At 43.4% G+C, this 26,388-nt stretch overlaps 1 protein-coding gene across 2 annotated transcripts in view; it reads right to left on the bottom strand.

Annotated features, from left to right (window-relative positions):
- Positions 1 to 746: 746 nt before the first annotated feature.
- The window catches only part of CPM (carboxypeptidase M), a 78,669-nt gene continuing 53,027 nt past the window's right edge, over positions 747 to 26,388 (bottom strand). The window contains exons 3-7 of one of the 2 annotated variants that reach the window (XM_087442040.1): positions 26,151 to 26,335; positions 25,262 to 25,432; positions 21,922 to 22,074; positions 7,956 to 8,104; positions 747 to 6,132 (exon numbers count right to left, since the gene is read on the bottom strand). In XM_087442040.1, coding sequence (XP_087298166.1) covers positions 5,890 to 6,132; positions 7,956 to 8,104; positions 21,922 to 22,074; positions 25,262 to 25,432; positions 26,151 to 26,335 — 901 coding nt within the window. In that variant the 3' untranslated portion in view covers positions 747 to 5,889. The remainder of the gene's footprint in view (positions 6,133 to 7,955; positions 8,105 to 21,921; positions 22,075 to 25,261; positions 25,433 to 26,150; positions 26,336 to 26,388) is intronic. The other variant, XM_004429396.3, reaches the window with a different exon arrangement.

The raw sequence follows: 26,388 nt of genomic DNA, 5'->3' as shown, positions 1-26,388 counted from the left end.
ACCTGCAAACCCAGGGCCGCTGAAGCGAAGCGCCTGAACTTAACCACTATGCCACCGGGCTGGCCCCTGGGAGAGCTTTTCTTATAAAACAAAACATCCCTCTGTATAAAAAAATACTTTCTCACCATCATTTAGTTGAATTTTGTTTTTTTATTATTAATTTTGTTATTTTGAATTTGTTTCTTCTGTAAGAGGCATGTGAGAAGACCAGACCTCGAGTTGAGCCCTTTTCTCCCCCAAGGTGGAAGCACCCCTCGGGCAGTTCTCTGGAGGCACCCACTAACTGCAGGGGGAACCCCAACGTTGTGGGCAGAACTCGGAGGAGAGGCTGCCCGGCTAGACGGCAAAGCCGTGGCGGGAGCTCAGCTCTCTGTTGTTAGAGAGAACATAGCCCTCCCGTTTCGGTTCTGAGCTCCTTCACGGTTCCTCCCTCGCAGCATCCAGACAGGCACTGCATCACGATACCACATTTTAGTGCTGAAGGACCGACGTCCATCAATTAGGAGAAACACGTTTTCAGTAACTTGGACCTCAGTTAATCAACTGTTGTTTTAGTAGAAACTCCAGAAATGTGTAATGAATATGTAAGAATGGGTGTAGAAATGACTTGTGTAAATGAGAGCTGCTAAAATTGGCGGGTCCATTCTTTAAATCAGTTGCTTTTCTTTCATTGTAAAAGAAGTCGTAAATAGAAAGTTTCAAAAACGAAGCAGGAGAAACAAAAACATCCCACCATCCACAAAATGGGTTCATCACGTGTTTATGCTCTTCTTCACTTCTCCTCCTTGTGTCTAATATTTTAAAATTTAGTTCATGTAAAAATCGTACCTTGCTTTTTTGGGGGTTGCGGGTGGGGAGTAATGGATGCTCTAAGGAGCTGCAAACTGAAACATCGAAGTCTAGCTAAAATACACCAAGGGGTTCGTTCCTATGTAATGAATTCTCTTTTGAAAATAGAAAAACTGTTCCCAATTTATTTTCTAAATTGAAGTATTTATCACTTTTTAGAAATTGGTACCTGTAAGTTAGCCATTTCCTACTCAGCCTTGTCTCCTTTAAACTGTTGTTGAGCATATTTCAGAGGGCAGACATAAACTTGAGCCCAACCTCTGTCCTAGGACTAGAAATTCAACATGATCAGGGCTGCGTGGATGAGGGTTAGGGCCGTCAGTTTTCCAGTTCCTACAGGAGGCAGAGTCTTTGTTTATAACTGTGCTCTGCATTTCAAAAGCACTTTGAAATCAATGAAATTGATTATTCAGGACAAAAGACTTCTCCCTCCATCAGCATTTCCTCACATGTGTTTGAATTCTAGGACATAAGTTCAAAGGGATGGTCCTAGGCTAAATTATTTAAGAAAATGGTTCCATGGCTAACTCTGTTTGGGAAATCCATTTCTTTCCTTCATGGTTTCTCACGCCCTTTACTACAGCAATGTGCATTGTGAATTTTCCCAAGTTTGCTTTTGTTTTTACCAGAAGGCCCGCCTCTCATCCGTCATCTGCCCCACGGTACAAGTTAATTTGGAATATAACATGTATATTAGGATGGGTATATATCATATAAACTGTTCTGGAAAGACTGGGCTTTCAAGAGTTATTGCGATAGTATTGCCTCATAAAAGGTCATTACATTTGGTCTTTCTCGGGCTTTATTTGGTGGTAATCAGTTCTCTCTAGTCTGTGGACTTTTGTTGCACCTACGTAAGTACTTGTTTTCAAGGGAATGTCATGGAAGAAACAGCATTCATTGTTTACATGAATATTAATTCTTTATTGAGAATCAGAAATATTATAAATTTAGTGAATTCAGAGGTAGTCATGGCCCCTACCCAATAAAACTCTACAGTCATAGTTTGTGCATTTTAAGTTCTTAATTATAGTACAAAAGAAAGTCACTGAGAAAACCTGTAAACTCAGCTGTGGAGCAGCCATGGGGCTGCAGAGTCGTTCACGTGCTCGAGGATGAGAAAACGGTTTGTGGGCAGCCAGGACAGTATCTGCTGCTTAGTGACGGGAGGAAGTTAGACTCTGTCCCAAACTTCTGTGAGGTGTTGTGAACTTTCTTTCGCTCTTTACCCATCATCTTCTCCCCGTCCCCCATCTAAAGTCATGAGGAAGATATACAGGATCTGTCATAAAACAGACATCAGCTGTACAGAGCAAGACCCACGCTTCTCAGTGAGCAGCTGATCCCGCTGCAGTGAGACAGTATGCCGTGCTCATTTTTCTGGATTCCCTAGGAAAAGATATTTCCAATCCAGTGTCAGATAAAATCAGCTTCTAAAAGTAGGGCTAACTTCTTACACCATTTTAAGAAACATTACAAGGGCACATTTGCTTCTGAAACGAAACACAACGGTGGTTTCTTAGACTTTCAGAAATGTTGAGAAGAAGCTTTACCATTTCTGATCCATCCAATAGCTCACGTCTGAGTGTGATAAACTAAGCACCCAAATCAGCACTGACACTCACCTGCAGGGACTCAACGTTTCTCTAAAATACTCTCCACCGTTTAGATTCATTCATGTGAAGATTGATCATAATTGGATTAGGTGCATGAGAAAAAGCTGTGTTACTTCATGAACGTTTCCTTAAATGTTATGCAATGATCATTTTAGCTAACCAGTGTTTCAGGTTTCAGGCCAATTCTGTTTATATCTGAGGCAAAGATTTGGTCTTTAATAAGTTATACTGCCTTCAAAATATTTATGCCACCTGAGTGTTTATTATCCTTCCTCCACCTGGGCAAGCCCCCAAAATGGCGCTGAAGTGTGGCGTCTTACCCCGCAGTGTCCGACAGCCCCAGGATCACAGTCAGGAGAGGCCTTCCTTTCACAGGTAAGGGAACCAGATGCGGGGTGGGTCTGAACCCAGGGCTCCTGCCTCCACACATCATCGTCCTCTCTCCTATCTTAAGGACCTTTACTGTGTGGGTTTTTCTACCAAAGGAATTAACCTGAGCCTGGAACCCAAGGCCCATAGCCCAGCCTAGGAGGGTGGGGACAGTGGGAGGGGCGTTACGCAGGGAGTTTGGGGTCTCCGTCTGACTCTAGTCAGCATTTCGCGCTGGTTTCTCCTCTGACACCTCACTTGACGAGCGGAGAAGCTGGGATTTTGCATAATAAACCCTGGCTAAACTTGACTTTGGAGCACAGGGCCATCACTGCAAAACAGGTGCCCCAAACCTGCTCTGAATTAAGTTCAGCTTTGGTTTCGGTTTGGTTTGGAGATTACTCTAATTGTTTTGCTTGCCTCTAAATGATTTTAGGTTTGATTCGATAAAATTTCTGATTTTAAAAGCATTATTTCTCTAAGAAATTTACCTTAAGGCTCATGAACCAATTCAGATTTTGGTTCATGTCCCTTCAAATATTGCTTTCTTGGAAAAGGAAGTTAGAACTCAGAATGCCTGATTGGAAAGTTGTTTAGGGCTTGATAAATCAAGTTGAATTTTACATACTTCTATATGTAATATACCAAAATCATTCTCTGCAATATTATATTAATATATACTTTCAAGTATATAATAAATTACTGGTTATTTAAATAAAAATGATCAAGATATTCAGGTTATTACCAAATTTAAAAGAAGTGATTAAAAGACTACCAATTCTGTTTACATTAGCATATCTGACTTTGTGCATGTATAATAGGCTTGGCACAGGAGTAGCTCCTATATGCCCATTTATCTTCCATTCATTTGTGGTTCTCAAGCATTCACCATGCCCAGTACAGTTTTGTGTTCAGATCCTATAAACTTTCAATTTAAAATAAGAGCCAACGAAACTCACTTCCCATGAGCAATACACAGCACTTAGAAATCTGCTTACCAGAGTGGTTATTTTTTCTGTTTGATGCTTCCCCCTACCCCCGCCGCCCTTAATTCTTACAGATAATGTTTTATGATAGGTTAACTCTCCTTACAGTGGAGAACCGTTGCTTCAAATTGAGTACTAATGTAAAAATTTTGTTTTCTGTTAAAAAAGGCGGCTTACAGTGTTGTTGCCAGGTAACGTAATACCTTTACTATGAACCTTGGGATAAATGCAAAGTCTGGTAAAAGCACCCTATTTGAATTAATTTCTTGATACAGAGATGAAAATACTCTTCTGTCAGTGTTACTAGTGAGCCAGAGTGCCAAAGCACAGGACCTAGTTTCATAAAATGACTTTTCAAAGCTTTATAGTTTCTGGGAGAGACTAGGGGGAGCAGGTTGCTGGAACCCTTTGTTCATTCATTCATTTATTCATTCATTCATTAAGTTCCTACTCTGTGCTAGGCTCAGGATATAAAAACGAAGTTTTCAAACAAATTAAACATTCTGGGCCTCAAAGAGTTCACACTGTACTAGAGAAAATCACACATGTGCACCATAATACAGCGTGCAAATCCAATACTAGATGTGACCCCTGTAATCTGGGGAGTGAAGAGGAAGGGCCCTCAGACTGAGAGGATGGAATGGAATGGAATGGGGCGATGGTCAGCAGAGGCTTCCTGGAGGAGTTGGTCAGAACAGCATTCCTGGGGCTGGCCCCATGGCCGAGTGGTTCAAGTTTCGTGTGCTCTGCTTCAGCAGCCCAGGTTCTTGGGTTCGGATCTCAGGCGTGGACCTACATCACTCACCAGCCATGCTGTGGCAGCGACCCACATACAAAATAGAGGAAGTTGGACAGATGTTAGCTCAGGGCGAATCTTCCTCAAGGGAAAAAAGAGGAAGATTGGCAGCAGATGTTAGCTCAGGATGAATCTTCCTCAGCAAAAAAAGAAAAGCATGCCAGACACGGGACACAGACGCATGGTGTGTGTGTAGCAACTACCAGCAGTTGGCTGTTGACTGCTGTTTTAGATAGACCCCCTCCCCCAGTGCTGTGTGGAGGACGGGTCTGAAGCGCAGAAGCCTGGGTCAGGAGACCCGTCACGCTGGTGCAGGGGCACAGGTGAGCTGTGATGGCCTGCACTTGGCCGTGTCAGTAGCCATGGAGAGAGAGATCGATCGACGTTTGTAGTGAGCATCAGTCTCTAGCGATGGACTGAATCTGTGGGATGGAGAGGGAGGGGGAGTATCAGGGACGACTCCCTGCTCTCTAGCTGGGGGTTCTAGGAACCGAGACAGAACACAGAAGGAAGAGCGGCTCGAGGGGGAGAGTGTGTTCAGTTTTCCACACGATGAGCCTGAGGTGCCTGTGGGTCACACCCAGGCGATATGTCCAGTGGGCAGTCGACATGAGTCTGCAGCTCCGGCTAGAGGCAAGTCACACATCCGGGGGTCACCAGCATGACAGGACTGTGGCACCCAAGTCAGAAGGCAGGGACACCTACTTAACCTACCTGCTGTTTTGGGGCTCTGCAGACACAACTGTGTCATCGCATCAGGCCCATATCTTCTTGGGCCACTGAGACCTGGTTGAACTATTTTCTCTCATATTTTCTTAGAACATTTGCAAACTAAACGTTCTCAGTCCCATCATGATGTCTCCCTGTGCTGAGAACTAATTATACGTGGCACTCTCCCTTCACAGGGGGCACTCATGGCAGGGTCTTGAGTACAGCAGGTGATCAGTGAACGTTCATCTTCATTGCCTATATTCATCTGGCTCCCTGACGACAGAATTTGCTCCTTTTTTTCTTGCAGGAGCTTCCTTTTTGCTTCTCAAGTCTAACTTCTTACAAGTTTCTGAGAAACTGGAAGGCGAGGTGTGAGCGGGCAGTGCTGAGAGGTAGGTGTCTTCCTTCACCATCGCCACACTGCTTGTTGCAGGGTTTCTCTCCTCAGGGAGGGACCGTGGAGTTTATCCGGTCTTGATCCCACAGGAGTGAGAGTTGCCGTCACCTGCGTGAGTGATCCCCGATTCCAGGTGGCGAGGGGGGTTGAGTTTCACGTTTTGCTTTACTTGAACAATATGTAAAAAATAGTCATCAAAAATAAGAACAGACTGGGCTTTGATGCAGCCGAGTGGCTTGGCACATCACCGTACAGAGGAGCCACAGGACATGAAGGACTGGATTCTGGGATAGAATCCAACTGCCCTCTGAATGGAAGTAAAATATCCTTTTTCAGAGCACTGAAGTTCTGGGATTTTCCTGGAATAACCACCTTCGTGAGGTGTGGGTCGTGTCCAGGGACCGTGACCTGAGAGGAAAGAAGAAACAACTGAGTGATCCCAGATGTTTGTGTCGCCAACATTGAAGACACTGATACCCCCACGACAATGCGGCCTTTCTGAAAATGTAACCGTCACCAGGCCTCCCGGCTAGTCACGCTTCAGTCCCAGTGCCTGCTGGTAAGGACCACGGTTGTTAATGCCATGGCCAAGAATTACAGTGTGAAATAAGGACAGGTCCCCTCTCCGGAGACGTAAGTCAGGAGAAGGAAGCAGGAGACCGAGTCTTCCCCGTCATTTCATGGAGAGCAGAGGTCAAGGGATGGCTGTCCCCTTGTCCTCAGGCTGTACTTAATATTCTTTTCTCAATTTATTCCATTTTCCTTGCAGCTCATCTAAGTGTCCAAGTTTCTTGCTTCCTTAAAAAGCTTGGATTTTATCTCGTTTTGTTCATGAGTCTGAATCTTCAGCTAGACTTGTTTTTGGGTGGAGGAAATGATCAGGAAAAACAGGACAAATGCTAAACTAACTATGGACCATGTGCACTGAGAAACGCTTTTATTACATATGGGGGAGAGGAAATAACGTTTACATAACCACTCACCGATAGCGATTTCCGCCATCACTTTGGCTTCCCAAGTCTTGCCTTCCAGTCTTATCCTAGAACTAATAGCTAAAGCTAACAGGTACTGTGTTAGTCTAACTAATTGGAAATGAGAATTCATAACTTTATTCTATAAAGGTGTGGCCTATATGAGATTGCATAAAACAATTTAGATTCACTACAAGGAAAGCTCTTTTTCTCATAGAATAGAAATGTCACAGTAAATAACAGGAAAATAAAGGGCCTTTTTAGGCAGAGATTCACATTGAGTTGAGGTCTTTCTGACTCTATCCGTCTTCTCAGTAGGAGGAGAGATTCTCAAGAAGAGGATGCCCCACCATGGGCACTGCAGGGATGACCTATGAGCAGGGAGGCTCTGAATCCCACAGTTTATAAGCTGAAAACCGTGCCTTTATTATGTCCTAAAGATGCAATCGTGAAATACAAAGCCAGTTTTTACTACAGAATAGATGACGACCTTCTCCCGGGAGTAGCTCTGTACAGAACAGAATGGCTGCTGTGGTTGGCATCAGACCCTCCAAGCAAAGTAGAAGATTCTTGAGTTTCTTAGAGAAAGTCATATCAAAGAGGAGAGGCACAATCTGGCCAACTACATCAGGTACTTACTCATTTAGTTCATTCACATAAACCTGCTCCGGCTCAGACTAGCCCATGCCTCCTTCTAGGAAGAAATGACTCAGAGACCCGCATCTTAACTGGAATTTTACTTGCATGATTGGAAAACTCACCGTCATTTGTTATGAAAGGGCTGGAAAATCTGTCACTTGCTTAATACAGTGGTAACATTTGTGGATCAAATTTTACTTACAATGAATTCTAAGGAACTTGTGTCCCAATCTATTTTTTAATAGAAATTATGTTTCATGGAATGAGTGTTAAAATGGTATTCCATGAAGCTTGGAAGTACTTTGAGCACGTTGCTTAATTCTTCTCATTATTAATAAGGTTTGTCCCATTTTTTTTTTTAATCACAAAAGGTACCACAAGAAATAGGATTTGGCTTCTATTAAAAAAATTAATTGCCAGTTGGGGAAAGACGTGATTTTTTTTGTTTGTTCCCTTCATTGCCACCACTCCCACTCCCGCCAAATGCAGGTCTGTCGTCGTCCTTTCCTTCTGTCCTCATGAATCTACTTTGGGACTTTCCAGGCTGATCTAGATTCCTTCTGAGTAACTATTGTGAGTTCTTTAATACTTTAATAACAATAAGTAGGACTGTATACTCACATTTATTATGTAGGACCCAGGCAAGAGAAGGAGATAATATTCTCCAAATTTGTTAGTTCTGTAGGGGCAGATATGCTTTCTGTCTTGGACTTCTACAATTGCATTGGGTAACGGATTTCCATTCTGATCAAAAACTTGACCCTTTACACCTGCAAGACAAAAATAATCAAATGTTAATACCATGTATTATCGCACATGAAAAAAATTCTTATAATAAAGAAAAATATGCCCAATACTTATTAGCTGTTTTTTATTTTATTTATTTTTTTAAAATTTTATTTATTTTTTCCCCCAAAGCCCCAGTAGATCTAGTTGTACGTCATAGTTGCACATCCTTCTAGTTGCTGTATGTGGGACGTGGCCTCAGCATGGCCGGAGAAGCGGTGCATCGGTGTGCGCCTGGGATCCAAACCCAGGCCGCCAGTAGTGGAGCGCGCGCACTTAACCGCTAAGCCACGGGGCCGGCCCACTTATTAGCTGTTTTAATAAAAGTGTTTGAGAAGGGAAGGTAAACTTTTTTATTTATTTTTTTTTTGTGAGGAAGATCAGCCCTGAGCTAACATCTATTGCCAATCCTCCTCCTTTTTTTTTCCCCTTTTCTCCCCAAAGCCCCAGTAGATAGTTGTATGTCACAGTTGCACAGCCCTCTAGTTGCTGTATGTGGGATGCAGCCTCAGCATGGCCAGACAAGCAGTGTGTTGGTGCGCACCCGGGATCCGAACCCAGGCCGCCAGTAGCTGAGTGAGAGCACTTAACCGCTAAGCCATGGGGCCAGCCCCTAAACTTCTTTAAAAAATTGAGATATAATTGACATATAACATCACATTAGTTTCAGGTGTACAACATAATGATTTGATATATGCATATACTGTGAAATGATCACAATATGTCGTTAACATAGTTATGAATTTTTTCTTGTGATGAGAACTTTTAAGATTTACTCTCTTCGCAAACTTCAAATATGCAATACAGTATTATTAACTATAATCACCATGCTGTACATTATGTCCCCAGGATTTATTTATTTTATAACTGGAAGTTTGTACCTTTTGCCCACCTTCACTTAATTCACCCATCCTGCACCCCCCGCCTCTAGCAACCACCAATCTGTTCTCTGTATCTATGAGTTATTTTTTTAGATTCCACATATAAATGAGATCATATGGTGTTTGTTTTTCTCTGACTTATTTCACTCAGCATAATGCCCTCAAGGTCCATTCATGTTGTTGCAAATGGCAGGATTTCCTTTTTTTTTATGGCTGAATAATATTCCATTGTGTGTATGTGTATCACGTTTTCTTTACTTATTATCCATCAGTGGACACTTGGGTTGCTTCTATGTCTTGGCTATTGCAAATAATGCTGCAGTGAACGTGGGGGTGCACATATCTTTTCAAGTTAGTGTTTTTGTTTCTTTTGGATAAATACTCAGAAGTAGAATTGCTAGATCATATGGTAGTTCTATTTTTTATTTTTATTTATTTATTTTTTTGTGAGGAAGGCTGGCTCTGAGCTAACATCCATTGCCAATCCTCCTCTTTTTGCTGAGGAAGATTAGCTCTGAGCTAACATCTGTGCCCATCTTCCTCTATTCTGTATATGGGATGCCACCACAGCATGGCTTGATGAGTGGCGTGTCGGTCTGCACCCGGGATCCGAACCTGTGAACTCCGGGCCGCTGAAGTGGAGCACGTGAACTTAACCACTATACCACCAGGCCGGCCCCTCTCCCCACTTTTTAATTGGATTGTTTGTTTTTGTTGTTGAGTTGTATGAGTCCTTTATATATTTTGGATATTAACCTCTTTTCAGATATATCATTTGCAAATATTTTGTCCCATTTGCAAGGTTGCCTTTTCATTTTGTTGATGGTTTCCTTTGCTGTGCAGAAGCTTTTTAGTTTGATGTAGTCCCACTTGTTTATTTTTACTTTTATTGCCTTTGCTTTTGGTGTCAGATCCAAAAAATTGTCACCACAACCGATGTCAGGGAGCTTACTGCCTATGTTTTCTTCTAGGAATATTATGGTTTCAGGTCTTACATTCACGTCTTTAATCCATTCTGAGTTAATTTGGTGTGTGGTGTAAGACAGTGGTCCAGTTTCATTCTTTTGCCTATGGCTGTCCAGCTTTCCCAGAACCATTTATTAAAGAGATAATTATCCTTTCCCCATTGTATCTTCTTGGCTCCTTGTCCTAAATTAACGGACCATATATGCTTGGGTTTACTTTTGGGCTCTCTATTCTGTTCCACTGATCTATGTGTCTTTTTTGTGCTAATACCATACTGTTTTGATTACTATAGCTTTGTCATATAGTTTGAAATCAGGAAGCGTGATGCGTCCCGCTTTGTTCTTCTTTCTCAGATTGCTTTGGCTATTTGGGGTTTTTTGTGGTTCCATATAAATTTTAGGCTTTTTGTTCTATTTCTATGAAAAATACCATTGGAATTTTGATAGAGATTGCATTGAATCTGTAGATTGCTTTGGGTAGTACGGAAATTTAAAAAATATTAATTGTTCCAATACATGGGCACAAAATAACTTTCCATTGATTTGTGTTCTTCAATTTCTTTCATCAATGTCTTATAGTTTTCAGTGTACAGGTCTTGCACGTCTTTGATGTTTCATTCTTTTTGATGTAGTTGCAAATGGGACTGTTAATTTTTCTTCTGATAGTTTGTTATTAGTGTATGGAAATGCAAAAGATTTTTTTACATTGATTTTGTATCCTGCAACTTTACTAAATTTGTTTATTAGTTCTAACAGTTTTTGGTGGAGTCTTTAGAGTTTTCTATATATAATGTCATGTCATCTGCAAATAGTGACAGTTTTACTTCTTCCTTTCTGATTTGTATACCTTTTATTTCTTTTTCTTGCCTAATTGCTCTGGCTGGGACTTCCAGTACTATGTAGAATAAAAGTGGTGAGAGTGGGGATCTTTGTCTTCTTCCTGATCTTAGAGGAAAAGCTTTCACTTTCAGATCTAAGCTGTGGGCTTGTCACATATGGCCTTTATTATATTGAGGTACGTTCCCTCTATTCCCACTTTGTTGAGCGTTTTTATCATAAACGTATGTTGAAATTTGCCAAATGCCTTTTCTGCATCTATTGGGATAATCTTATGATTTTAATCTTTCATTTTGTTGATGTATCACATTGATTGATTTGCAGATGTTGAACCATCCTTGAATCCCTGGAATAAACCCCACTTGATCATGGTATATGATCCTTTTAATGCATTGTTCAATTTGGTTTGCTAATATTTTGTTGAGGATTTTTGAATCTAGGTTCTCAGGGATATTGGCTTGTAATTTTCTTTTCTTGTAGTGTCCTTGTTTGGTTTTGGTATCAGGGTAATGCTGGCCTTGTGAAATGAGTTTGAGAGTGTTCCTTCCTGTTCTATTTTTTGGAAGAGTTTGAGAAGGATTGGTATTAATTCTTCTTTTAATTTTTGGTAGAATCACCAGTGAAGCCATCTGGTCCTGGGCTTTTGTTTGTTGGGAGCTTTTTGTTTACTGATTCAATCTCCTTACTGGTTATCGGTCTGTTCAGATTTTCTATTTCTTCATGATTCCATCTTGGTAGGTTGTATGTGTCTAGGAATTTATCCATTTCTTCTAGGTTGTCCAATTTGTTGGTGTATAATTGTTCATAGTAGTGTCTTATAATCCTTTATATTTCTGTGGTGTCAGTTGTAATGTCTCTTCTTTCATTTCTGATTTTATTTGAGTTCTCTCTTTTTCTTGGTGAGTCGAGCTAAAGGTTTGCCTATTTTGTTTATCTTTTCAAAAAACCAGCTCTTAGTTTCATTGATCTTTTCTATTACCTTTTTAGTCTCTATTTCATTTATTTCTGCTCTGATCTTTGTTATTCCCTTCCTTCTACTGATTCTGGGCTTAGTTTGTTCTTCTTTTTCTAGTTCCTTGAGGTGTAAAGTTAGGCAGTTTGAGATCTTTGTTTCTTAATATGGGCATTTATTGCTGTGATGTTCCCTCTTAGAACTGCTTTTGCTGCATCCCATAAGTTTTGGTATGTAGTGGTTCCATTTTCATTTGTTTCAGGTATTTTTTGATTTTTTCTTTGATCCATTGGTTGTTCAGTAGCATGTTGTTTCATCTCCACTTATTTGTGTTTTTTCAAGTTTTTTCTTGTAATTGATTTTTAGTTTTATACCATTGTGGTCAAGAAAGATGCTTGATATGATTTCAGTTTTCTTAAATTTATTAAGATTTGCTTTGTGCCCTACCATATGATTTATCCTGGAGAATGTCCTAAGTGCACTTAAGAAGAATGTGTATTCTCTTTTGGGTGGAATGTTCTATATATGTCTGTTAACACCATCTGGTCTTATGTGTCATTTAAGGCCAATGTTTCTGTATTGATTTTCTGTCAGAATGATCTATCTGTTGATGAAAGTGGAGTACTGAAGTCCCCTATTATTACACTGCTATGTATTTCTCCCTTTAGGTCTGTTAATATTTGTTTTATACATTTAAGTGCTCCTATGTTGGGTGTATAAATATTTAAAATGTTATATCTTCTTGTTGGATTGACCCCTTTATCATTATATAATGATCTCTTATTACAGTCTTTGTCTTTGTCTACAGTCTATTTTGTCTGATATAAGTATAGCTACCCCCGTCTTCTTTTGGTTTCCATTTGCATGGAGTCTCTTTTTTCCATCCCTTCATTTCAGTCTGTGTGTGTCTTTACATCTGAAGTGAGTCTCCTGTAGACAGCATATAGATGGGTCTTGTTTTTTAATCCATTCAGCCACTCTCTGTCTTTTGATTGGAGAATTTAGTCCATTTACATTTAAAGATTTTATTTATTTATTTTTTCCCCCCAAAGCCCCAGTAGATAGTTCTATGTCATAGCTGCACATCCTTCTAGTTGCTGTATGTGGGACGCGGCCTCAGCATGGCCAGAGAAGCAGCGCGTCGGTGCGAGCCCGGGATCCGAACCCGGGTCGCCAGCAGTGGAGCGCGCTCACTTAACCACCAAGCCACGGGGCCGGCCCAGTCCATTTACATTTAAAGTAATTATTGATAGGTATGTACTTATTGCCATTTTGGTAATTGTTTTCTAGCTGTTTTGTAATTCCTTTGTTCCTTTCTTCTTCTCTTGCTCTCTTTGATTTGATGATTTTCTGTAGTAGTATGCTTAGACTCCTTTCTCTTTATCTTTTGTAAAAACCTGCTCTAGGTTTTTGCTTTGTGTTACCACGAGACTTACATAAAACTACTTATATTTATAACAGTCTGTTTTATGTTGATAATAACTTAAGTTCAAATGCATTCTAAAGCTCTACAATTTTACTCCCCTGCCCATGTTTTATGTTTTTGATGTCACAATTTATATCTTTTTTCTTGTGTATCCATTAACTAATTTATTGTAGGTATAGTTATTTTTACTACTTTCTTGTCTTTTAACCTCATACTAGATTTATAAGTGATTAACCCACTACCTTTACAACATTAAATTACTCGGAATTTTACTATATATTTACCTTTACCAGTGAGATTTATACCTTCATATGTTTTCCTGTTACTAATTAGTGCCCTTTCATTTTAGCTTAAAGAAGTTCCTTTAACATTTCTTGTAAGGCTGGTTTAGTGGTAATGAACTCCTTTAGCTTTTGCTTGTCTGGAAAACTCTCTTTCCTTCAATTCTGAAGGAGAACTTTGCCAGTATTCTTGGTTGAAAGTTTTTTTCTTTCAGCACTTTGAATATATCATGCCACTCCCTGTAGGCCTGCAAAGTTTCTGCTGAAAAATCAGCTGATAGTCTTACGGGGGTTTCCTGTATATTAGCAGTTATTTTTCTCTTTCTGCTTTTAAGATTCTCTCCTTGTTTTTATTTAACTTTCACACTTAAATTATAATGTGTCTTGTTGTGGGTCTCTTTGGGTTCATCTTTTTGGAACTCTCTGGGCTTCCTAGATCTGGATGTCTGTCTCCTTCTCCAGGCTAGGGAAATTTTCAGCCATTATTTCTCCAAAAAAGGTTTTTCCCCTTTCTATCTCTCTTCTCCTTCTGAGACCCTATACTGTGAATATTGGTCCACTTGATGTTGTCCCATAAGTCCCTTAAGCTATCTCACTCTTTTTCCTTCTTTTTTCTTTTTGCTGCTCTGATTGTGTGAGTTCCACTTCCCTGTCTTCAAGTTCATCGATCCTTTTTTCTGCTTCACCTAGTCGGCTGTTGAGCCCCTGTAATGTATTTTTCAGTTCAGTTATTGGATTCTTCAGCTCTGTCACTTCTATTTGGTGCTGTCTTACAATTTCTATCTCTGTTGAAAGTCTCACTTTGTTCATGCATTCTTCTCCTGAGCTCAGTATCTTTTTTTTTTTTATAATTTTATTTATTTATTTACTTTTGCCCCAAGGCCCCAGTAGATAGTTGTATGTCATAGCTGCACGTCCTTCTAGTTGCTGTATGTGGGACACGGCCTCAGCATGGCCAGGGAAGCAGTGCGTCGGTGAGCGCCCAGGATCCGAACCCGGGCTGCCAGCAGTGGAGCGTGCACACTTAACCACTAAGCCATGGGGCCAGCCCTCAGTATCTTTTTTTTTTTTAATTTTTTAAGATTATTTATTTATTTTTTTCCCCCAGAGCCCCAGTAGATAGTTGTATGTCATAGTTGCACAGCCTTCTAGTTGCTGTATGTGGGATGCGACCTCAGCATGGCTGGAGAAGCAGTGCGTCGGTGTGCACCCAGGATCTGAACCCGGGCCACCAGCAGCAAAGCGCATGCACCTAACCGCTAAGCCACGGGGCCGGCCCCTGAGCTCAGTATCTTTATGGCCTTTATTTTGAACTCTTTATTGGGTAAATCATTTACTTCCATTTCATTAAAGTCTTGTTCTGAGGTTTTACCTTCTTCTTTTGTTTGGAACATATTACAGCTTCTTCATTTTCTTTGACTCTCTATATTGGTTTTAATGTGTTAGATAAAAGAGCCACCCTTCCCAGTCTTGAAGGCATGGCCTTGTGTAGGAGATGAACCTTATCCTTCAACCTTTCTCTGGCTCTTGGTGGTCTCTCAAATCTTTGTGACTGGCCACGCAGCCTCCTTTATTCTTAGTGGCTCCCAGTAGTTGAGGGTGTGCCAAGCCCTGTCACTGTCTCAAAGGGGAGGATCTCAGTCAGGACCTAGATTCAGGCCGATGGGAAGCCAGACCCACAGGCAGCAGCTGTTAAGGTGTATTATGCAAATATACCCCTTTCAGGGGAAGACTGGGAGATGGGCATTTTCTGTCTGCTTCCTATGCACTGAGCCCTGGGGTGATAGCCAGGTAAGAACTGTTTCTTTGTTTGCTAATGTCCTGTTGAACCCGTGAACACAAGCCCTATTGGCCAACAGAGCCAGGCAATCAAGGGATGTGTACACAAGCTCCTTTCTTGGAGACACTGGGGACCTGGGGTGGGGCAGAGGGAGAGCGTGCAGATGGCACCTGCCAGCCTCCCTGGTCTTGAGAGGATTGTAGTTCGCCCCTAGACGTGTGTTTAATTAGAAGCCTGCCCCTCAGGCCACAGCTATGAAGATAAGCTAATAGGTCTCTTTCACAAGAAGACTGGGCATTTCAGTCTGCTGCCTCTCCACTGTGAAGAACTCCTTCTCTATTTGTTACAGTCCTGTGGGACGTGAGGACATAGCCCTGCTGGCCACCAGAGCCAGGCACTCAAGGGGTATCCCTTGGGTGGTAGCCGCAAAACCTGGCGCTCCAGACGAGTGCACAAGCTCCTTTCTGGGAGATGCCGGCTGCCTGGAGGGAGGCAGAGAGAGCACAGAGATGGCATCCTGCAGCCTCCATCTTTGGAGTGTATGTCAGTGGCCCCTAGATGTGTGTTAAATTAGATGTCTGCCCTCAGGTGAAGCTTTAAGACAAGCAAATAGGCCTCTTTCAAAGAAGGAGTGGGCACTTGTTGGTCGGCTGCCTTCCTGGTGAGTAGCCAGGTGAGTCTGTGGGCACAAGCCTTTTAAGAACTGTTTCTCAGTTTGCTGTAGCCTCGTGGGTCTCGTGGATGCAAGCGCCACAGCTTTCAAAGCTGGATGTTTTGGAGGCTTGTCTCTCGGGGGCAGGTCTTAACAGTTGGGGTGCCAGCTGTGGGGTTCACACCCTTTGCTCCTCAGGGAGAAGCTTGGAGGTGAGTCCTTCCTGATTGTAGGTTGCCACGCTGGGGATGGGGTTTATGGCAAGACTGTGTCTCTGCCTCTCCTACTCATGTCAATGTGGGTTTTTCCTTGTTTGCCTGATGTGTAGGAGTCGCTCAGGGAGTTTTTGGGTTTCTTTCAGAGGAAATTGTTCCGTATGCAGCTGTAGATTTGCTGTGTCCACGGGAGGAGGTGATTTCAGGATACTCCTACATCCCCATCTTGAACTGGAACTCAGTAAACTTATTTTTGATGTAACTTAAAATACAGTCAAGCAGCCAATCTGATTTAAGTTAATTTGTTTGTTGTGGTTGTATATTCCATTTGTGGCACATATGATCAAAATGAGAGAACACAGACGACAGTCCAAATCCATTCCTTCACTCACAAGTTGTTCACTCAGGCGCCAGCTGTACTGCAACAGAGCCACGGCTGGGTTCCACGAAATCCGAAACACAACTCAGAAACACCCACGTATTAATTTACAATAAGATGCTTATCTACACAAGGAAATCAACAGTTCTGTCTCACGGTCTGGCAAACTACATGGGAACAAAATTATAGTCACAAGCTTGCTTGGAAGCAGGGAATCTATCGTTGGGGTCTTATTACTGATAACAAGAGTGAATATTTACTGAGCAGTTAGTATATTTCAGGCTCTCTGCTAAGTGCCTAAGGTGCGTTTTCTCACTGAATCCTCACATCCACTCCACGAGGCAGGCAGTGTTATCACACAATTTTACAGATGCAGAAACTGAGGCTCTGGGTTGTTAAAACCTTCTCCAGCTCACCTAACCAACAGTGCGCAGCCTTGCTGTAAGTCCACATGAGTCCTCCAGAGCCCACGCTGAACCCGACACCCCTCCCCTCACCTCAGAATTTCAGGAGTACAGTTAATAAAAGGCCACATATTTTAAGGCTCTCTCATTTTAAATCTTACGTTTCACATTCCAATTTGTTCACTCCAGTGACAAATTATGTTGTCTTAAATGAGGGTGAAGAGGCCACAAGGAGAAAACGACCCTGAACTACCCCCACACAGTTATACCTGGTAATTATTCACTGGGACAGAAGAATGTGAGGCACACACTAAATAGCTTCCCTCAGAAAAGGCTCAAATGAAATGTACAAGTTTGGACATTTAGCAACAAAACCTTTATCTCAAACATTAAGCAAACTTCTCTCTGACCCAAGTGGCCTTTTACTTTCTTCCCTAATTCTTGACTCTTCTTTTTTTCCTCCAGAGAAGGAATTATTAAGTGCCATATTTCCTTTACTTTTTCAACCCAGGTCAACTATATAAACCTCTACTTTCATGTAATTTGTTCTTCTTTTGCCTCTTTCAAAAAATGTTCCATTTATATTTATTCTTGTACTTGGTATGTATCCCTTTCATCTTTAGGAATTACTCAACCACAAACATCAGTCATAACTTAGTAACCTGATTATGCATTTATTCATTGGATTTCAGTGGCATTATTCTGTGAAGAGACATTTCCACTGTGCTCCTTTTCGGAGGTCCTTTGATACATTAGATAAACAGCACGTCCCAATCATCATCACTTGGTATGACAGAAAGAATCTAGTCAGGTCTCAATCTGAATCTCAGCTCCCAAGTCACCAACATTCCCAAGCCTCAGTTTCATCACCTGTAAAATGGGATGACAGGTACCAACCATCTTCCCGGATGGTCGTGAGGATTAAATGCAAATAGCACAGAATAGCAAATAGCTGAAGAGGAGGCTCAACCAATATTAATCCTTTTCTTCTTATTTGGATAAGAAAAACTATACAAAGAAAGAGACACTGTAGCTGTGTCAATTTGGAGTTGAGACAGAATTTCTGGACAAGTTTCTAGAATCTCAATTCAGCTTTGTTCCAAGGGCAGGAACGTGTGACGGGAGAAGCTTTGCATATTTCCTCCTCCTCCAGGTCTCTGAGCTCACTTACAGTCTTCCTGCCACTTAGAGAATCTGTGCCTTTGAGCAAGACCACGTGTGGTACTGGTGGTGTGTATGTTGGCATTGTTTGTATTTTTCATTGATTTTCCCAAAACCAAACAAATCAAACAAAACAAAACCCAAACTCATAAAAAATAAAACAAAACTGTTTGAAACTGACTTTGCACCATTCTTTAACATCTAAGATAATGCTGGAATAGGATTCAGGATGCTAATAATGAGTAGTTGGCAGAAGACACCAAAAAAAAAATGTCCTGATACCTTAGAAGGAGGCAGCAAATTCCTTCTTGGCTAGAAGCGGTTCCACTTGAACAGAACAGGCTTGAATTCTTTTGATAGTAGCACAAACAGAGTTTTGAGATGGCCTGAGGTACCCACACAACACCCTCTACCAGTATGTGTCACGAGGAACAAAGACCTCAAGTGGCCTGTAGTCGGCCTGCCCTCAAATATGGGAAAAGGAGGAATAACTTGGACTTAGGGGAACCGCTGGAAGTCTTCATATCCAGTTTGACCCTCACTATCCTCTATAAACCCAAAGATTTGTTCCCATATTACCCTTCCCCAAACCTAGTGATGGTTCTTCAAGTTGAGGAAGGCTGGGATATCTGAACATCACTCTATTCCTGAACAAACGCAGACCACGCTTAAATGTGGAATTTCTATTAGAGGAAAACCCCAGGCCACCAGCCCAATGAAGACTGCCTTCAGATCTCATATATCTTTACAATACTCTGTCCAGGCACCACCAGACCTTTCAGTTAGAGGGAAGTAATTGTTTTACCAGAAGATATGATTTCTCTCTATATGCTGAAATTGAAATACTGAAAACAGACCACAGATCCACAGAGATGCAGAGAGAGCCAGCACCATCCCATCAGGGGAATGGAAAGTAAAATCTTGAAAAAAAGCTCAGAAAGATAATAAACAAAGGAGAACAGAAACTGAGACTTACATTCCGTGGCCACAGCTGGAAATGAGGGGGAGAAAGGTAAAGCTGTCCTCCCCCGGGAATATTCAAGCCTCATGAATGAACGCCTGGGCCGGGCGAGAGCTGGCATCCTGCGTCTGTCGGCCACAACCCAGGCAGAGCTGGGTGGCACTCGGGAGACAGCTCGTCTACTCCCGAGTCCCCACCTAAGAGCACAGGTGCCACCTCTTTGGGATCTGATGACAGACATGTGTCTGTCCCATGGGCTTCTGGAACTCAGCACACACCAGATTCTCTCAGACCCAGGTCGCTCAGGTTTCCGAGTGCTGTGGGGCAGCCCCCAAATCCTAGGTTCAGATCTGCTTCAAGTTCAGGGGAGAGGGGACAGCAGCAGGTGACAGTGTCTGCTCATCTTTGCTATCCTCAGAGAGGGGACACACAGGACATTCCAGGCCCCTAGGATTCAGACTCGCCCTCCTTTGCTGCCTTGGCCTGAGTCTGCATCACCCTCATCCTAGCCCCAGCCGAGTAAATCCTCTAAGTGTGACTCCACGGCACCAAGAGGTCTGAGTTCAGACTGAGTCAGCAGTGAGATTCAGTGGAAAGAATAACCCCACCGGAGCCTGAGAACAAGCTGGGGTGAGGCAAGGCACGTGCTCTTACTCCCAACTTCCAGTTGACTAAAACCTCAGTCAGACGAGGGGCTCGCTCAAGGTTTCACAGGAGAACAGGCTCCTGCGCTCTGGGCCAGGCCCTCCCACTAGAGCAGTAGACAAGGTGGGCCAGAGACTTCCAGATGGTCAAAATCTCAGAGACTCAGAGGCATCTTAGCAAGAGGTGAAACAACCAGTGATTGTGACGCAGCTCAACAAAATATCCATAATTTCCTTAAACCAGAGCAATGCTGATAAAGAGGGGTTTGCTCCCATAGTCCACAAACAAAGAGATTCTCTGGCTTCCTATTGGGCACCAATCTGGCGAGAACCTTTCTATCAAGTAACAATAACCACACTGTTTCTGATATGGTTTCACTATTAAACTAGACAAAAATATCTCTGTCTTAAACTACAAGGGGGCAGGGTCAATGTGCTCTTACATATGAGTTATGCATGTCTGATCACAAGGACAGGCAGATAGATACATATTCTCTATAAAACCCAGTGTAAATGGACTTAGAAGCCCTCCAAGTTAATAACAATAGCTATGCTGTAATTGATATGCTGTTTAACAGCTTACAAAACTCCTTCACTGGCACTGTTACGTCAGCCTGATACTTCAGAGCCCACCTTAATTCAGTGCTTGGCCAATAACCTTTACAGCTGGGTTGAAATTCCAGAAATAGTGGTGCAGGCACGTGGAGCATGTCTCCTGTTCAGATGCACTCCCATGTTGATGCTGGTGGAGGAGGAATTTTAGAACAGAACAGGCAGAGTAACACACTCAAGATCGATCCAGGCAGAAATACGGCAGAAAGGCTAAATGAGCGCATGCCTCATGAAGACAATCTACTGGAGAAGCACCAGAATACTAAGCAAGACAGGACCCAAAACAAAATTTGATGACATAATGTGAAAGGAGAGAGACCCAGTAATAAGCTTAATCAATGTTGTCAAGATGCCAGAGAAAAAGAAAGATGACAATTTGTGACATCCCTTATCACAGAGAGTCAACCTACCCCCACAAACGTCTCAGCTGGGTAGACCCAGCCCTGTGAGTCCATCAATCATCCCTGTGTTGAGGGTGGGGGAGCCTGGGCTTGGGGACGTGGGTATGAAGGGCAGAGGGGCACCCATTTTAAGGATGTGTGGCCAAGGCAAGCTCCTAACTGCCCTTGTACTCAGCCCTGGACCCCTGTGCTTCTGACATTTCCCTCCCTCAACCGTCTCCATCTCTTTTTAGCAGGTGGAAAGCTTTGGTGCGAAGCATGCAGAAAATTCCAGGAATTATGCAGCTGTGCAGCAGACCCATGATGCAACATGCATCAACACAAACACACACTCTCCCTTTTGGCTTGATTTGGTAGCACAACTATTGTGCCAGTTCCTGAGATGTTTCTCTCCCCAAGCCATCTGAATGGCGAAAAACAACTTTAACTCTGGCAATGCAAAAGAGCCTTCCACATCCTGCCCAAAGAGACACAGACTGTTAAGTGAACTTGGACCGTGTGTGATTCTATCCTCATCACAGGCAGTGTGTTTCGCTAGTGCGGTGGTTCTCAAAGCGTGGTCCCCGGACCGGCAGCATCAGCATCCCCCAGGCAGATGTTAACCATTCGAGACAACTCAGGCGGGGACTCAGGGCCGGCGCATGGCACCGTGTGTTCAACAAACCCTCCCAGTGGGTCCACCACGCGTGTCTGAGAACTACACTCTGCCACATTTGGTCTGTCCATCGTGAGAAAGGCCAGACAGCCACCAAAAGACAAGCTGAGGAGATTCCCAGTGCCAGGCCATTTGGCAGAGTTGAGGGTGCGAGGGGCAGAAGCTAACGCTGCTAGCTCACCACCCCAGTTCTAGAAAAAAATGCAAAATCCACGTCCAGTGTTCTCTGGGTCTCGATAGTGTGTGGCCAGTGACCAGCACACTTGGCTTTGTCTAAATGAGTGATGATGTTAACAGAGTAACAACCTCTTTTCCTATCTTTTGCCAGATTTCCAGGTCATTCAACATGTACTCTGGATTTTTTCCCCCATATTAAAGTAACATACATCATGCTTTCTCTTCTACGAACCGAGGGCACTGCATTTCCCACACGCTGCAGATATTCATGCAGACAGAATTCTTAATCGTTAGTTCTGGTGCTAAAAATGAGGCTATACCTAGAAAACATAATAGGGGCTTGCATTTTCTCAACCCAAAGGTTTTGCCAGATGCTATATTTTGCATTGACAGGAATTAATAAGAAAATCTTACAAACCTAGGTGCACCTGTTTTATATATTCAATCAGTGAGGCTTTGTTAAAATTCCAGAAGACTGGAAGCTTCTCCTCGGGAGGATATTTACAGCATGACAGCTCCAACGTAATTTCAAAACACTGGGCCCAGATGTAGTTGTAATCTTGCATTCCACCTAAAACACAAGCATATTCAATTTTTTTTAAGGTCTAAAATTGGAATGTACCCAGTATCATGTACCTTGGAGACAAGTGAATCAGACAGTTGCAAGGAAAGTGCATAAAAACAGGAAAAAATGAGTTTGCCACATACAGTCAGGGCTCAATATTTCATTCCCAGGCTTGACCAGGCCATCCTGAGTGTTCCCACCTGGGGAGCCAGACTGGAGCTGACTCAAGTTCAACTGTGCATCAAAATTAAGGGGGGTTGGGGAGGGGCTGGCCCCGTGGCGTAATGGCTGAGTTCAGTGCGCTCTGCTTTGGCAGCCCAGGTTCGGTTCCCAAGCTCGGACCTACACCGCTCGTTGGCAGCCATGCTGTGGCAGCAACCCACATACAAAATAGAGGAAGACTGGCACAGATGTTAGCTCAGGGTAAATCTTCCTCAGCGGGAAAAAAAAAAAAATTAAGGGGGGTAAGTGTCCTTTTTTTAATCACACATTACAAAAAGGATTCTTCGAATTACATTTCTTCCCTAAATTACATTTTAAACAGATATAGAGTGAGATTTCTTTAAAAATATTTCTACAAACGATTTATAAATACATTTATTATGTAAGGCTAAGTATGCTAATTTGAAGGATAATGATGGCCGTTGACCAAGTGTCCACTGTTGCCAGGTGCCGTTGGAGGAGTTCCGTATCAACGTACTCCATCCTCACAGCAAGTACTGCCCATGTTTCATAGGTGAGGAGCCTAATCACAGATGGTGACCACCGTGCCCAGGGTGTGGGCTGGGACACCGAGCTGCTTCTGAGGACAGAAACAGGGCACCGGGCTCTCTCGGGAGGGAAAGAGCCGACCCCTGCTGCTCCTGGGGTCGCCACTGCCCGTGCTCACTTTGCAGACCTTACCTCCAAGACACAATTTTCAAAGGGTTATAATCACATCTTGTATTTTCTAAGATGCAAAACTTTTCATATTTTAGAATCTCTGAGCTGGGATGTGTCTTAATTTGATGGCTGAAAAACCTCATTGGGTCATCAGTTTGGCTGGAGATATTTTTTCTTTCTTGGTGGTACACTGTATTTTACAACTGATGGCATCATGGATTTGATGAAATATAGTAAATTTGAAGGTAGTAGTTTCTGCCAGATTTCAGTTTGTTAGACTTGATACTTCCCAGTAAAATATGTATTCTCACTTCTATCAGGGTATTTGGGAAATATTGAAGTAGAAAAAAATTTTATCCTAAGAAAATAATCAAAATATTATTTAAATATTATGTAGGTCCAGATTCCAGCCAGGAAGAATTTCTCTGTCCTTCTATTTCCTTTACTTACCTTGTAAGTTTTTTCTCTCTCTCTGACCTCATTTTCACTAAGAAATAGAAGGGGGGAAAACGGAAGAGAGAAAGGACACGAAACAAAAGCCCTTGGCTGGATGGCTGTGTCTCAAGCAGAAAGAGTTTAAGCGGGAGAGCAGATGTGCAAAGCCGCAGGATGGAGAACGCCAGGCATGGAGAGCGCGTGTGGCTCCAGACAGGGCCGGTCAGGCCCAGCCCACAGAACCGCCAGGCTGAGCCGGATGCTTTGTTCTCAGCTCCTCAAAGTCACTGGCTCTGCTGTTTTTCTCAGAAGGATACACAGCCTAGACACGGGCACACTTGGGAACAATTCCCAACAGCAAGTCTAGGTTCCTAGCTCATTGCCTACGCGCCTGGATCTGTCTGGAAAGTCACCGACAGGGCACATGGAGGAAGCTCTGCCTGTGGGCAGGAGGGCCCTTTCCCCGCTACGAGGAGTGACGAGCAGGGACTGGCTGGGGCCCTGACGTGGGGTGGGGAGACTGTGTCTCAGACAGCAGAGAGAAGTTTGGGATGCTGTGGTGTCTAGCTGGCCCCCCTGCCTTTCAGTCACGGTCTATGTTTATTTATGTAACCTGGAAAGCTGGCAGAGAGCCACCCAGACACGGAACTATCAGTCTGTGCAAGACTGCTTGACGGCCTTTGCCATCAAAGTGACGACTAGGGAAGCGCCGGGATGCAGAGACGCAGCCTGCAGCCTGCTGTTAGTAGGGCCAGGCTGGCCAGGCTCGAAGGGGCACTTTCCACTGAGGCAATGGAAACCCGGGTGCAGCCCACTGTCGCCCCGCTCGCCCTTCCATCCTAGGTCCCTCCTATTGTCTCTCAGCTCCCAGACCAGGACGAGTTCTCTGACACCCCTGGGCTTCTGCTCACATCATCCCTTCTGAGAACATCCTCCTCCCATGTCCCCACAGGCAGTCTCCCCCCTCCCCCGCCCCCAGCCATCCTGGTCTGAGAGAGGAAAGCTGGAGGCTCCCTCGCGCTGTATCGGCCTGAGGAGCTCTTTTGTGTAGCCCGCAGAGTGGCTTTAACATCATGAGACCTCCTGTACAAATCCTGCTTGTTTTACAAACCAGAAGACGTGGCAATATTGGGGCTGCACTGTTGCACAGCAATAATTAACCGGCTCCAAGCAGCAGCTGCCCCATCAGATGAGACATAAGCATTAAATTGCTCCAAGGTCTTTACTACTCCCTACTGTATTTTGGCTTTACACCCCCGTGGTACACTGTACCTTTTCTAAATCTCTATTTTTATTCCAATTACACTGCCATTACAATGACTTATTGCGTGTCACTCTTCCCTATGAAACTGGTAAGATCTGCGTCCTATTTTTTTTTTTTTTTTTGTGCTAACATCTGCCAATCCTCCTCTTTTTTCACCGAGGAAGACTGGCCCTGGGCTAACATCTGTGCCCATTTTCCTCCACTTATATGGGACGCTGCCACAGCATGGCTTGACAAACAGTGCGTCAGTGCACGCCCGGAATCCGAACTGGCGAACCCCGGGCCACCGCAGCGGAGCGCGCACACTTAACCGCTTGTGCCACCCGGCCAGCCCAAGATCTGCATCCTGTTCACCTTTCTTGGCACAGTTCCTGGCTCATTGTAGGTAAATGCTGAACAAGCATCTGAAAGGATGGAGGAGGCGGTGGTGGTGATGGACATGTCTGAGCATCTCTCAAACCACCGGTCCACTCCCCTGCTCTCGTGATATGAGCTGACAGAGACGCTGGAAGGGACTGTACTGTGCCTAACGAACTTTGACATCTGCTGGGGTCAACCAAAACCAGCTGGCCCCTGTGGGTGACGGTGATGGAAGAATGAAGAGAAACTCACCTTTGAGTGGATACCAAGAGTATCCATTTATAATCCCGTTAGGAGAGTTCATTTTATTTTTACACTGATCTCCCTTCTTCATGTCGGGATTTTTTGAAGCATAGGTATGAGCGAGGTATTGAAAAACGTCATCGTCGGGGGTCAAGCTCCGGAAGTGTAACGTCCCAGTTGCTGTATGGGAAAGACAAGCCAAGAACCTTCAGTTGACGTTCGAGGACCAGCAAGCTCACGCGACACCACGTGGGCAAATATGTCACCACATCGCACACCAAGACTCGAACTTCCCAGAGAAATCCTCTGCCCATTTCCACCGGTGCCCCTCTACTCTTCTTCCTAGTTTCTAATGAACATACACACGGTGACATCACACAAAATAAGCCATATACATATCCAAGCTCCTCCTACATCAGCCTAAAAGCTAAATATCCTCTTAGTCACTCTTGCGAATTTCTGGAGGTCAGCAACATTTCCTTAGGTACCGTAGGGGTTAAATGAAGCCACCGTAATATTTTAAGTCCCTGGTACTTACCTTGTCCCACAGAGTTTTAAGAGGAGTAAGCAATTATTACTCATATGATTAGCAAAGAAAGTGGGGTTGTTGTGGTTTTACTTTCTTTTTACCATGTTGCCTCTTGTGAGAGAATCTAAATCCCAATTTCACTGTTTCAGGATGAATGTCAAATAATCCTGTTGCTGGTTGTCAGTTCAGCCACAGTGTCATCTACTGTTTATAAGTTGTAGGAAGGATGGGTCAGGGTTAGGAAAAGGAGGCTTTCCACCCCTGCCTGAGAAGCTACGTGGGGAGAGGAAGTGGTGTATCCCCACTCCCAGGCAGAGTCTGCGGTTCCGCTCTGGACTGAGCAAGCCCGAGCTGGCCGTGTCTGCTTACCTGGAACACCATTATCAAATGGGTAACTGGCCACCAGGGCGCCACCGTGCAGGTTTGCAGAGAGGACAAAGGTCTCTGTTTTCAGCCACTCCATGACGGCCACCGTTTCAGGCTGCCTTGATACATTATTCAATTCAAAAGCATCGGGGAAATTTCTATTCAGGTCATAGTCGTTACTATTTTCCCTTTAAAAGAAAATGTTTTAGGGTTTACTGATGGTGTGTGAGGGAGCGGATTC

The sequence above is a fragment of the Ceratotherium simum genome, chromosome 17 (assembly GCF_057802395.1).
Source record: "Ceratotherium simum simum isolate JZ-2026a chromosome 17, ASM5780239v1, whole genome shotgun sequence".
In the NCBI taxonomy this organism is placed as follows: Eukaryota; Metazoa; Chordata; class Mammalia; order Perissodactyla; family Rhinocerotidae; genus Ceratotherium; species Ceratotherium simum.
Note: the sequence above shows the minus strand (reverse complement) of the source record. Positions and strands in the feature narration are given on the sequence as shown.